The sequence below is a fragment of the Paralichthys olivaceus genome, chromosome 8 (assembly GCF_024713975.1).
Source record: "Paralichthys olivaceus isolate ysfri-2021 chromosome 8, ASM2471397v2, whole genome shotgun sequence".
NCBI lineage: Eukaryota > Metazoa > Chordata > Actinopteri > Pleuronectiformes > Paralichthyidae > Paralichthys > Paralichthys olivaceus.
The window spans coordinates 793,696-807,892 of record NC_091100.1 but is presented as its reverse complement, the minus strand read 5'-3'; the positions used below and the strand labels follow the sequence as shown (position 1 = coordinate 807,892).

The 14,197-nt window shown below is 44.1% G+C and overlaps 2 protein-coding genes across 6 annotated transcripts in view; both read left to right on the top strand.

The window, feature by feature from the left end:
• The window catches only part of ttbk1a (tau tubulin kinase 1a), a 34,087-nt gene extending 32,677 nt beyond the window's left edge, over positions 1–1,410 (top strand). For all 4 annotated transcript variants that reach the window (XM_069530232.1, XM_069530233.1, XM_069530230.1 and 1 more), the window contains one exon: positions 8–1,410. In XM_069530232.1, the coding sequence (XP_069386333.1) occupies positions 8–425 (418 nt within the window). In that variant the 3' untranslated portion in view covers positions 426–1,410. The remainder of the gene's footprint in view (positions 1–7) is intronic.
• Positions 1,411–4,156: 2,746 nt separating this feature from the next.
• On the top strand, positions 4,157–13,893 carry pex6 (peroxisomal biogenesis factor 6). Of its 2 annotated transcripts, none has more exons than XM_069529643.1 (18): positions 4,157–4,771; positions 5,219–5,845; positions 6,236–6,402; positions 6,894–6,977; positions 7,660–7,765; positions 8,111–8,244; positions 8,344–8,446; positions 8,631–8,833; positions 8,941–9,127; positions 10,080–10,156; positions 10,419–10,536; positions 10,633–10,838; positions 11,945–12,006; positions 12,282–12,390; positions 12,529–12,645; positions 13,060–13,137; positions 13,314–13,453; positions 13,646–13,893. In XM_069529643.1, the coding sequence occupies exons 1-18, from the start codon at positions 4,199–4,201 to the stop codon at positions 13,780–13,782; spliced, it is 3,228 nt and encodes a 1,075-aa protein (XP_069385744.1). In that variant the 5' UTR covers positions 4,157–4,198; the 3' UTR covers positions 13,783–13,893. The 2 variants fall into 2 exon arrangements, with proteins under 2 accessions (XP_069385744.1, XP_069385743.1); XM_069529642.1 differs by having other exon boundaries at positions 4,158–4,771; positions 8,341–8,446.
• Positions 13,894–14,197: the final 304 nt, after the last annotated feature.

Here is a 14,197-nt window from a genome sequence, read left to right as displayed (position 1 = left end):
TCCACAGGAATCGGAAAATTGGGCTTAGCACCCTTAGCACCCAACGGAAATCCAAACCTGTCGCACCCAGGTCCTCCTCCTCATGTCCCCGCTCCTCTGCTGCCCCTGCCCTGTCTGGCAGCCCTCGAATGCCCCTGCGAGTCCTGTTTGGAACCAGACGCAGCCTTAGCTCTACTCACAGCAGGACTGACAGCCCCTCTCCTCAGAGAGTATGTCCGTCCAGGCAGCCACTCTCAGTTCGAGCCCCAACTGTCCCCATGCTACCACCCAGGACTACAACAACCATGCGGCGCAGCGCCTCACAGGAAGCCACTGTCCAGTCCTCCTCTGGCATCATGTCCACCAGGACCAGGCCAAAACCAGCTGGTACGACGGCTGGAAAGGGGAAACCGGTTGCCAGGGAGAAGGTGGTGCCCGCTAGATAATACAAAGAGACTCATCACTGAGACACATTTATGTTTAATCAGTCTTCGGACAAGCAACGCCTCAAAGGTTCTCACTTGATTCCATATTAGACTGTGCTGTTACAATGACCTCCTTCAACTCATTTAATATGTATGGACCTCTTATTTTTTCCACGGACAGCTTACCGAACTATCTTCATGGGCTTCCAGTAATTTTCACTGACTGTCATACAGGAGCATTGCTGCCATGGTGCTATGGATATGTCCCTGGCCAATCCCTGATCTAACTGGTTCCAGGAGGTGAGAATCATGGCCTCCAACAAGTCCAGTTTCAGAGACTCTCATCTTACACTGTACTCCCAGCTTGTCCACAGCTATACTACTCTTCTACTGACAATACCCTGCTTGGTTCACATTGCATGGTGAAGTATATCACACATACATTGACTCTATAGAAGGAAAACGAAAATCTGTACCTTTAAATTATTTGATAAAGTTCTCCCCTTCCTATTGGCCAAAAAGATCAAATTAGATTGAATGAATGCCCAAACTATGATAATATCGTAAGCGATTTCTAAATATATCCTGTGTCCATTATAGTCTTGGATAAAGAGAAGAGTTGGATGTGAACACAAAATAATTTGCTCGGCTGCTAGCCTCCTCCTCATGGTGTGACAATGGGCATGCTTTAATCGATCTATTTTCTGGGTGTTTTTATTTTGTTTATGCTTTGAATTGTACAGTATATATTAGAATCATTTCCCATAAAGACATCTTTATTTTTTATCTTGCCAAGCAAAGTGTAAATTTGGACCTTCTGTACCAATGTGTTGGCACTATGCCTGTTGTTTATCGCATGACAAAAACAGGGTTAACCATGAGAGGACGATGTTATACCTGCTTGGATTCTGCAGTGCAAAGGTCGGCTGATTGTTGGAGCCCATGTTGTGTTTGTAAAGGGGTCGATGGGCACTGAACTATGAAGTAAAGTCTTGATCATGTGAAACGGCGTCTTGTCTTTATTTTCTCCCTAGTTTCCAGTAAACTTGAAGACCAGACCTGATCTGGGTCCAGAGTGGTTGAGGTCCAGGTCAGATTTATCTTGACTTCCCACAGGCCTCAAGTCTGTAAATAGAAAAATACTAGTTTTGATCAGACCCGAGGGAATAATAAAGCGCACAGGTGAACTGTAAGTACTAGTGGTACAGTTTTAAGGTAAAATAATATCTTGTGCAAAATATTATAGCTTTAGTCTCCAGTTACTTTTCAGTTTTACATTAATCTTGTGTTTCAGATTTGTTTAAGTTGCCAAAGAAACTTTCGTTTAAGTACAAACGAATGATTCGTCCTCAGCTAATGAAAGTCACTGTTACAGCTATGAACACATGAGCATCTCACAACTAATGTCATCAGTAATGTTTATGTAAACGCATTAGAGTCGTACAAAGTTAAAGTTCCTGTGTACATTTTAGGAATCAAACCCTTTAAACGAAGTGTCTGCCTCAAAAACACCACGTTGAACCAGTACATGAGTTAATATGCTATTGATGAGTTGTGGTCAGAGCTAACGAGGTAGAAGGAGGCTTTGTATACCGGTCATGTTAGAGGCCACATTCTCATCATGTTACATACGTGTCTCCTGTACGTGATGGTAGAGTGATGAAGACTGATGTGGAAATGATCACTGTGTTCTACTTCTGCACTGTGTCTGATCGATGGACAGTTAGAAGCTGCTACGAGCCTGAGACGATAGAGATATAGAATATAGATTTAGAGTATAGATATAGAATATAGATTTAGAGTATAGATATAGAATATTGATATAGAGTATAGATTTAGAGTATAGATTTAGAGTATAGATATAGAATATAGATATAGAGTATAGATTTAGAGTATAGATATAGAATATAGATTTAGAGTATAGATATAGAATATAGATATAGAGTATAGATATAGATATAGATATAGAGTATAGATTTAGAGTATAGATATATATATATAGATTATAGATATAGAATATAGATTTAGAGTATAGATTTAGAGTATAGATATAGATATAGAATATAGAGTATAGATTTAGAGTATAGATATAGAATATAGATATAGAGTATAGATATATATATAGATTATAGATATAGAATATAGATTTAGAGTATAGATATAGAGTATAGATTTAGAGTATAGATATAGAATATAGAGTATAGATTTAGAGTATAGATATAGAATATAGATATAGAGTATAGATTTAGAGTATAGATATATATATATAGATTATAGATATAGAATATAGATTTAGAGTATAGATATAGAATATAGATATAGAGTATAGATTTAGAGTATAGATATAGATATAGAATATAGATATAGAGTATAGATATAGAATATAGATATAGAGTATAGATTTAGAGTATAGATATAGATATAGAATATAGATATAGAGTATAGATATATATATAGATTATAGATATAGAATATAGATATTGAGTATAGATATAGAATATAGATATAGAGTATAGAATATAGATTTAGAGTATAGATATAGAATATAGATATAGAATATAGATATAGAGTATAGATTTAGAGTATAGATATAGAATATAGATTTAGAGTATAGATATAGAATATAGCTATAGAGTATAGATTTAGAGTATAGATATAGAATATAGATATAGAGTATAGATTTAGAGTATAGATATATATATAGATTATAGATATAGAATATAGATTTAGAGTATAGATATAGAATATAGATATAGAGTATAGATTTAGAGTATAGATATAGATATAGAATATAGATATAGAGTATAGATATATATATAGATTATAGATATAGAATATAGATATTGAGTATAGATATAGAATATAGATATAGAGTATAGAATATAGATATAGAGTATAGATTTAGAGTATAGATATATATATATAGATTATAGATATAGAATATAGATATTGAGTATAGATATAGAATATAGATATAGAGTATAGATTTAGAATATAGATATAGAGTATAGATGTAGAATATAGATATAGAGTTTAGAGGACAGATATAGGGTATATAATTGAGTATAGATATAGAGTATATAGATATAGAGTAAAGATTTAGAATAGAGATATAGAATATAGATATAGAGTATAGATATTATAGAGTATAAATTTAGAGTTTAGTTTAGGGGACAGATATAGATATAGAGTAAATAGATCAATCAATCAAATTTGATTTGTACAGCCCATATTCACAAACCACAGTTTGTCTCATAGAGCTTCAACAAGCTGTGACATCATCTGGTCTTCACTCAACAAGAGTCTGGAAAAACTAAACGAACTAAAAACCTTTTAACAGGAAACAGGAAACACCTGAGACAGACACGCCTCGGAGCCGTGGGAGTGGTGGCAGGAGTAGTAGAGCTACTAGTAGTGGTGGTGGTAGTATTAGTAGTTGCACTAGTAGCAGCAGTAGTAGTGCTACTAGTAGTGGTGGTGGTAGTATTAGTAGTTGCACTAGTAGGAGTAGTAGTAGTGCTACTAGTAGTGGTGGTGGTAGTATTAGTAGTTGCACTAGTTGGAGTAGTAGTAGTGCTACTAGTAGTGGTGGTGGTAGTATTAGTAGTTGCACTAGTAGCAGCAGTAGTATAAGTAGCAGTAGTATAAGTAGCAGTAGTATAAGTAGCAGTAGTATAAGTAGCAGTAGTATAAGTAGCAGTAGTAGTATTTTTGATGTTGTAGTTCTTGTGGTCATCCGTTAGGGGGCAGTGATGAGGCGCTGGGCGCAGCGGCGGTGATGACGCAGAAACAAGATGGCGGCCCCGGTGCAGGTGTGTTGTGTGGACACTCTCCCTGCTCACCTGAGTCCTCTGGACGCTTTAATGTTCGAATCTCACCTGGACGCACTTTTCCACAGTGACACGGACCCGCCCACCGTCCTCTTCACCCCGCAGCGGCCTCAGGGCTGCGGGAGGACCGGCATTTTACTGCGCGTTCACCCGCTCACCGAGGAGGAGACCGCGGGAGGCGGAGAGAGAAACTTCCCCGGAGCCGAGTCCCGGAGCCGCGTCCGGCTGTTCGTCAGCCGCTTCTTCCTGCGGCACCACGGGCTCCAGCGGCTCGGCAGCTCCGGGACTGTCCGGGCTCTGGAGCCGGTCAGCCTGGACAGAGTGGTGCTGGGAGCCCGCAGCAGGCAGAGCCTCCGCTGGGCCGGAGGAGAGCACTTCACCGCCGGGCTGCTGGAGCTCTGCCGCCCGGGACAGTGGCTGCTGGCCCGGCAGGGAGACCCGCTGCTGCTGCCCCGACCCCCGCTGCTGGAGCCCCGAGCCCCGCTGCTGGAGCCCCGAGCCCCGCTGCTGGAGCCCCCCGGAGAGGAGCCGGCACAGGTGAGTGAAAACAGGCTCAGTCTATAAAAGTATATATAATCAGTATATGTACTACACAAAAGTAATTCCAGCTAAATAAATTCATCTGAGTTGATTATATTTTTAATATTCATCATGATCTGTTAAGTAGTAACTAAAGTTACTGTAGTGAAGTTAAAAAGTACTTATACCTCTGATATGTGTTAAACACAAGTATAAAGTACCTGAAGATACTCCAGTAACTTCACTTTGTAGTGTACAGAACAGTACATGTACTTGTTACTACTCTGCTATAACTTTTGATAATGTGGACAAATTGATATTAACTTAGAAAAATAACCCTAAAAATCAACATCTTGAATCTAATGACTGTATTTAGATTATGAGTGAATGAGAAATGACATAAATCTGAGAGAAACTAGAGATTTTGTATTTTTAATGAACCTTAATCTAATTTGAAATTGTCAGGGGCAGCAGCAGCTCTCGGAACTGTTGGTGTTGGCGTGCAGTCCTGTGTCACAGGGCCGGATCACAGCCGACACGTCTCTGGTTCTGACCGACTGCTGGGACTCAGCGGATCCCCCGGGGGCCCCCCCACCCTGCGGACCGCTCAGTTTGAGCTTTTCAGATTTTGCTCATTACGCCGACAGCCTCGGAGGGGGGCGCTCTCTTCTCGACAGCAGGAAGCTGCTGGACTCGGAGTTCGCGGACATCCTCCGGGCACTGGAGTGCAGGGTGGACGTCCTGGTGGTGGACGTTTTGCGATGGACGGGCGTCAGAGGACAGCAGGGGGCGGTGGTGGATGTGGACAACTGCGTGTTTGTGAGCAAACAGCTGCTGCTCAGACTCGGGCTGTTTAACCACGAGTGGGTGAAGCTGTCGAAGGCGGGAGGACCCTCGCGACCTCAGACGGGTCAGATGGACGTCAGGGGAGGAATCTGCAGAGAGCGGCTGGGATCTGTGGTGGTGGTGGATTTGACTGAGAGTCCAGATCTGCAGAACCTCGATGACGTTGGTTTCATATCAGCGAGTCTGTGGTTCAACTTGACCGAAGGGGAAGTGATTCCTGTGAACAGCCTCACGCTGAGGATGAAGGTGAGCAGTCAATCATCAATCAATCAATAAATCATCAATCAATCATCAATCATCGATCCTTTAAGACTAACTGTAACTTATTGTATTATCGATTTTGGTTGTAAATTATAAACTGTAAATAAAGATGGACGACAAAAGTGAAGGCAAATCCTCTTGATCGCCCCCTGGTGGCTGGGTGGCTGCAGTATAGGTCTTTAATCCGTCCTCCTCCATGTTAACAGATGTGACATGAACCAAAATAAAAAAAATCAAAGTCGTTGTTAAATAAATGTTTGTATGATATGAAACCAGACTGGATTATTCTTGGTCCCGTGGCTGCTCTGATTCTTGATCTTTTCCTTGCTGACCCTCTCTCTCCTCTCACTGTGGCCTCTTGTCATTTTGTCTTAGAGGTGGAGACCGTCTCCCCCGGAGGTCGGCTGTGGCTCTGACAGTTCGTGTCGCTCAGCTTCGCCTGCGTTCGCCACTGAGCTTCACATCCAGCCGGTGGTGTCTGTGCTGTACGACAACCTCTGCAGCTACGACACTCTGCTGTCTGACCACTTCAGTGCTCCCAGGTCAGCTGGCACCAGTGACACAAATGTCTGAGTCACAGGTGGAATCAAGTCATCCTGGTCTGTGCTCGAGTCAGCGCCAGCTGTCAGTCAGGACGTCTCCGCATGTTTTTATATCATCAATAACTAATTAAATCCAAACTGATCAGAAACACTTGAACAAACATCTGTGAGATAAGAACGAGCTGAAATGACAGAAACCATTTTGACAAACATTTATTTAACGTCTACTTTTATTTATTTATTTTTTTGTTTGGTCCATGTCCCATCTGCTAACATGGAGGACACATGGGGGTGATCCAGCTGATATGGCTTCACTTGTGGGAGCTGTCATGTCGTCCATCTTTGTTTACAATCTGTGGTTTAATGACAAACTTAAATTGAAGCGACACCTTCTCACTTACTTGTTCACGTTTGACTGATTCTATGAAAATGTTGTTTATGACTCAGAGGAACCGAGATCTGAGCAGGACCAGTGTTCTCTCTCTCTGCAGACTGGTTTCACTCGGAGACGTCTTATCAGTTCCCACTGAAAATCATCCAGACCTGCTGGAGAACAACTGTGACGGCATCCACAGGTACCACACATCAGAATCCGCAGAGCGTTCTAAGGTCCTCTAGGAGGTTCTACGTGGTTATTGAGGAGCTTCTCAGGTTCATGCAGGATGTTTTAGTGGTGGATGTGAAGGTTCTAGAGGAGGTTCTATGAATTTAGTGGTTGTTAAGTATGTTACAGAGGTTTTTTAAGAGGTTGCATTGGTCATTCAGAGGGTTCCACATTTGGTTTGTTAGAAAGTTCAGGGGGAAGTTATGAGGAGTGACCAAACAGGAGGTTCTTCCTCAGGGTGTAGTCGTCCTGATGGAGGTCAAACAGTCCTGCAGGAGGGTTCTAGGGATCTTTTAGGGTAATTGATGGTTCTCAGGTGGTTCAACACCTCAGAGACTTGGAGGTGATGTGGTACTCAGGTTCAGAGAGATGTCCAGAGGCTGTAGCAACAAAACAGCGAATGAAAGAACGTCTCTTAAACTAGAAGAATTTACTTGAGGAGAACTGAGGAGAGGTTCCTCAGGCACGTTTCCTTTATCTACATATATATTTATATTTAGGGAAGTTAACCAGTTAAATACTGTAACTAAGAAGTTATTCAGTGATAACAGGGAGATTCATTTATTTATTTCTGGCGCACACATTCAGGAAACGTCACAGTTGTTCATGTGTTGTTTCTCAGAGATGCATCTGTGACCTCTGACCTCTGACAGGGCTCCAGTGCTGTTCTTCAAAGTGCAGAAGGTGTGTCCATCTGCCGAGAGAGAAGAAGTAGGAGGAGCTTACCTGGCCGACAGACTTCACACCTCCCTCTACATGGTGACCTTTGACCTCTGGCTGTTATGAGGGGTTAGGCTGCCCTCACCCTACACACAGCTTAGTGGACACTCTTCTTTTTTGAGTCTCCTCTGCTAGTTTTTACTTTTGTCTTTGAATGTGTCTCCGTCAGTAAATTCTGTCAGAGCTGGAGGAGATCAGATGTTTGCTCTTCTCCAGCACGACGACTGCTGATGCAGATCAGGGAGAAATCAGGAGCGTTTGTTTTGTCTGCAGAAGATTTGTCACTTGAGATATTGGTCTTATTTTGATGAGTCATGCAGCTTCAGTATCGGTGCGTCAGTCGGCCTCTGACTCTGAGGACGTTTGTTTTGTGCGTCTCCTCAGGGAGCGTCCACTAACAGCCCCGTCCCCTGCTGCTGGGTGGAGCGAGGGTCTCTGTGGAACAGTCTGTCTCCTCCGGGCCTCGAGAAGACCGTCGACTTCCTCAGCAGCATCATCCTGCCTCACCTGCAGCACAGGTAACTCACATGAGAATACTTTGCATGCAGTAGAATCTGACTGATGAGGCACAGAGAGCGGCATGATGGGACATGTGTGTGTGTGTGTGGTTGCAGCAGTTCTCTGTCTGGTTGCACTGTCCTCCTTCACGGTCCTGCAGGAAGTGGTAAAGTGACGGCGGTCAGCGCAGCGAGTCGCAGACTGAACCTCCACCTGCTGAAGGTACGACGGCCGACAGTCGTCAACGTGCACGTTTGTTCACGCGTGTTCTTGTGTGTCTGTGTCGCTCACACTTCACGGCCTCAGAGACAGTTTTCTCATCACTGTGATATTTTCCACATATTTGAATGTGTTGATGTTTGCATATCGTTTCTCCGTCCTCTCGTTGTTATGGTTACCTGTGCAGGTGGACTGTGTGAGCGTGTGCGCTGACACACCTGCAGCCGCTGAGGTGAAGCTGACGTCGTTGTTCCAGCGAGCCGCCGCCCTGCAGCCCTGCATCCTCCTGCTCAGGAACCTGCAGCTCCTGCTCCGACCCAGAGGGGCGGCAGAGGAGGACGCCAGGGTCCGGGCGGCACTCTGCCATCTGCTTAGCAGCGCCCCCATCAGGTCACCGGCTTTCTCTAACGCTCAAACATGAACACGTCTGACAGTCGTGCTCCTTCACACTGAACATTAACTGCTCAGATGTTAAAGCTCCGTCTCCTGGTCTTCAGTGTGGTGCTGGTGGCGACCGTCTGCAGACCTCGGGATCTTTCTGCGGGTGTTGTGGCGGCGTTCGTCCACCAGGTGTCATTAGAGAGCCCCGCTGAAGAGCAGCGGTGCTGCATGTTGTTCAGCCTGAGCCGAGACCTTCACCTGGGCAGAGACGTGAGTCTGGAGAGACTCGCCAAACTGACAGCGGTACGACATCACCCAAACAAACGGATCCGTCTGTGGAGTCTCAGTATTTACACTCACATTCTATTCATCCTGTTCACAGTCGTGATTTATTCTTTTACATTTCATCTTTACTTTATTCAGTGTTTTTTACTGATGAGAGAGCAAATGTCCTCATTGTGGGACTAATAAAGGATAATCTCTCATTATATCATTTTATAATATGTTATTGTATAACAAACATTATCTCCTCTGCTGCGCTGAGCGCTTCATGTCACTGCTGGTTTCGCTGGTGTTGGTTTGTGGACTTCTGCTCCTCCTCCTCTTCCTCCTCCTCCTCCTCCTCCTCCTCCTCCTCCTCCTCCTCTTCCTTCTCCTACTCTTCCTCCTCCTCCTCCTCCTCCTCCTCCTCCTCCTCTTCCTTCTCCTACTCTTCCTCCTCCTCCTCCTCCTCCTCTTCCTTCTCCTACTCTTCCTCCTCCTCCTCCTCCTCCTCCTCTTCCTCCTCCTCCTCCTACTCTTCCTCCTCCTCCTCCTCTTCCTTCTCTTCCTCCTCCTCCTCCTCCTCCTTCTGCTCCTCCTCCTCTTCCTCCTCCTACTCTTCCTCCTCCTCCTCCTCCTCCTCTTCCTTCTCCTCCTCTTCCTCCTCTTCCTCCTCCTCCTCCTCCTCCTCCTCCTCCTCCTCTTCCTTCTCCTACTCTTCCTCCTCCTCCTCCTCCTCCTCCTCTTCCTCCTCTTCCTCCTCTTCCTTCTCCTACTCTTCCTCCTCCTCCTCCTACTCTTCCTCCTCCTCCTCCTCCTTCTGCTCCTCCTCCTCCTCCTCCTCCTCATCTCTTCTAATTCTGCTGTTTTCTGATTCACATCTTATCCATATTGTTTTACATTAAACCCAGAGCGGCAGAGCACAGACACTTGTTCTCATTTAGATCATTTGTTGTTAATAATCAAACCGTTGACCAAAGTTTCTCCTGCTCAGGGTTTTGTGTTGGGAGATCTCCGAGTTCTGTTGGCGGAGGCAGGTCGGGCGGCCTGCAGGAGGCTGATTCACACCTGGTGACACAAACAGTTCTTTAATTAATATGACTGTTATTTTGAAACAAGTGTCAACAACAGCTACACAAACCAGCACAGTTTTCAGATTACACGTGTTGTTGAAGATCGCTGTTTTCTCACTGAGTCATAAACTTGATCAAAGTTTTTTGTGGCATCTCAATTTCAGTTTTAATAAAAAATGTTGACAGTCTTAAAATATACGACACATTAAGTTTCTTTTTCGAGAACTAGAATTCTGACTAAACCTGTTTTGTTGGTGCAGTGGTGGTCGGCAGGAGGAGGACCTGTGCTCCAGTGGAGTGACCGTCCTGAACCAGGACTTCACCTGCGCCCTGGAGACGCTGCAGGACGCCCAGTCCAAGGCCATCGGAGCCCCGAAGGTGACGCGTCTCAGTGAATCGGTTAATGAGCTTTATCTTCTGTTATCACGTTAACGTCCTCTGCTCTCGATCACCCTGCTTCTCTCCTGTGCACAGATTCCTAACGTGCGGTGGGAGGATGTCGGGGGTCTGCAGCAGGTGAAGAAAGAGATCCTGGACACGGTCCAGCTCCCTCTGCAGCGTCCCGAGCTCCTGTCTCTGGGTCTGAGCCGGACCGGAGTCCTGCTGTACGGACCCCCGGGAACAGGGAAAACCCTGCTGGCCAAAGCCGTGGCCACCGAGAGCTCCATGACCTTCCTCAGGTAGGGACGGCGTTTACTGCTGCGCTTCTCATGTTACTACACAACACGACTACACAACACGACTACACACGACTACACAACACGACTACACAACACGACTACACAACACGACTACACAACACGACTACACAACACGACTACACACGACTACACACGACTACACAACACGACTACACAACACGACTACACACGACTACACACGACTACACAACACGACTACACAACACGACTACACACGACTACACATGACTATACAGCACGACTACACATGACTACACAACACGACTACACAGCACGACTACACAGCACGACTACACATGACTACACAACACGACTACACAACACGACTACACACGACTACACAACACGACTACACATGACTACACAACACGACTACACAACACGACTACACACGACTACACAACACGACTACACACGACTACACAACACGACTACACAACACGACTACACACGACTACACATGACTATACAGCACGACTACACACGACTACACAACACGACTACACAGCACGACTACACAGCACGACTACACATGACTACACAACACGACTACACAACACGACTACACACGACTACACAACACGACTACACATGACTACACAACACGACTACACATGACTACACAACACGACTACACAACACGACTACACAACACGACTACACAGCACGACTACACAGCACGACTACACAACACGACTACACAACACGACTACACAACATGACTACACAACACGTCCACACAACAAGACTACACAACATGTCTACACATGTCTACACAACACGACTACACAACATGTCTACACAACATGTCTACACAACATGACTACACAACACGTCCACACAACATGACTACACAACACGACTACACACGACTACACAACATTTTACACAGTTCAAAAAACTGCCACTTAATTAATTAAGATCGTCGTCAGCAGTTGACTTAATGAGAACAGTGGCAGTACCTCTGCATGTCAGAGGGAGGCGCTGTGACTTCATCATGTGACACACGTGTTGTGTCACCGTCTCATTATTTCTAAGATACAGTTTGTGATCACGCTGAGTTCTGCTGTTGTGTCTGGTTTCAGTGTGAAAGGTCCAGAGCTCATCAACATGTACGTGGGTCAGAGTGAAGAGAACATCAGAGAAGGTTTGTGTCTCTCAACTCGTCCCACTCTGATCCGACTGAACAACGTCTTCACTCAGACTCGATCAGTCGTCTTTATCATTGAACACTTCAGTTCTACTTTCAGACGCCATAAAAACTGGAAAAACAAAACTGAAATGATGCAACGAAATATAAAATCCAGATAAACCGAACTCACTCGGACTCTTCAGTTGTTGGAGCTTTTGAATTTATAACATTCGATCTGAATTTCTGTGTTCATGGTTTCCAGCTCTCATACGTTGTGTTGTTTGGTTCAGTGTTCAGCAGAGCGCGCTCAGCAGCTCCCTGCGTCATCTTCTTCGATGAGCTGGACTCTCTGGCTCCCAGCAGGGGGCGCAGTGGAGACTCTGGGGGAGTGATGGACAGGTGAGGGTCAACCTGCTCAACCAACTGTAACTTAAAGTTTGGGTAAAATCTTCACATCCGTTCCACCTCTGTCTTCATATCATTCTAATTCTTTCATTTCACATCTTTTCTTTTTTTACTTTCATCTGGATTTGTCAGAGTCGTGTCTCAGCTGCTGGCCGAGCTCGACGCTCTGCACTCAACTGCCGGGGTTTTTGTGATCGGAGCCACAAACCGTCCAGATCTGCTCGACCAATCGCTGCAAAGACCTGGCAGGTCAGAACACACACACACACACACACACACACACACACATCTCAGGGAATCCTACAATGTTCTATAATACGTGTAAAATATATATCATCGTATAGTAAGTTATAAAAATATGGGATCTTCTAGTAATTCAGGAAACTGTCAATGTTTATTAAATTATTAAAAGTATATAAAACTGATGTGAAAATATCTTTTAGCTACAAAACATATTTTCACTAAGCCAACAATGTCAATAAAAATTTAAAAACAAAGCGTAACCATACAAACCTGTGGTGCAGATTTCTTTTGCAGGTTTGCTAAAGTGGATTCACAGAAACAACCTTTATAAACAATTCTTTTGAAAGTGTCCGTCACTCAAAAACATCGAGACGACTCTCAACAGGATGATTCCGTGAAACGTTCTCTCTCTGTCTTCAGGTTTGATAAGTTGGTCTACGTGGGAATCAACGAGGATCGAGTCTCTCAGCTTCAAGTCCTTCAGGCCATCCTCAGAAAGTAAGCAGCGCCCCCTATAGGAATACAGTTCAGTTATTTTGATGTTCAGATAAACAACCACATATTCAAACGTCTGTGAAAATTGATGAAGGGTTTTTGTACACAAGGTATTATTACAGATATTGTCTAACAGAAGATGTTCAATTACTTAAAAACTACAATGATCTTGACATCAGGTTTCAGTTGGACCCCGCGGTGAACCTGGAGGAGGTGGTGGACAGTTGTCCCGCCCACATGACCGGCGCTGACCTTTACGCTCTGTGTTCAGACGCCATGACGGCCGCCATCAAGAGGAAGATCTCTCGAATTGACGAAGGTAAAAACATTTGAACCTCTGGATCATTTTTAATGTTCAGCTGATTGAGACGTGTGTCGCTCAGGATCGAAAAAAATAATTGAGAAATCAAATTGAGAAATATCAACGTTTCACCACATCACCCGAGACCATGTGTACACTTATAGTCTCTCTCTCTCTCTCTCTCTCTCTCTGTGTCTCTGTCTGTCTCAGGTGTGGACTCGGAGGACTCACCTGTCGTCCTCTCTGCTGACGACTTCTCTGCATCCTTAGAAAACTTCAAACCATCGGTTTCTGAACAGGAGCTGCTCCGATACAAAAACATCCAACAGAAACTCACTGTGACGTAGAATCACAGAAAAAACGTTCACATGAAACTTTGTAAAATAATGTACATCAATCAAATGTTTGTAATTTTCAAGTTAATTTATGAAATCAATAAAAATGAGAACAGATTGAAACTGAATTGCTGCTACCTGGTTCTGCCACTAGGAGGAGCTTTTTCATACACGAGTCCTGTGGCTTTCAGAAAGTTTTACGAATCATCAGCTATAATAATACGCTGTCATAGTGTCTCTACTTTTACTATAGTGTTGTACTTAACAACTGCAGCCATAAACAGTGTTAAACCTTCAACGACCTCATCTGGAGTTTTTCAGCAGGATTACATACAAATATTACAACAAAGAAATTCTATTGTAACAAATCGAAATGACATTGAAAACAAAGTAAGGCGTAAACAGTTGTACATGTCGCAGTTAAAGT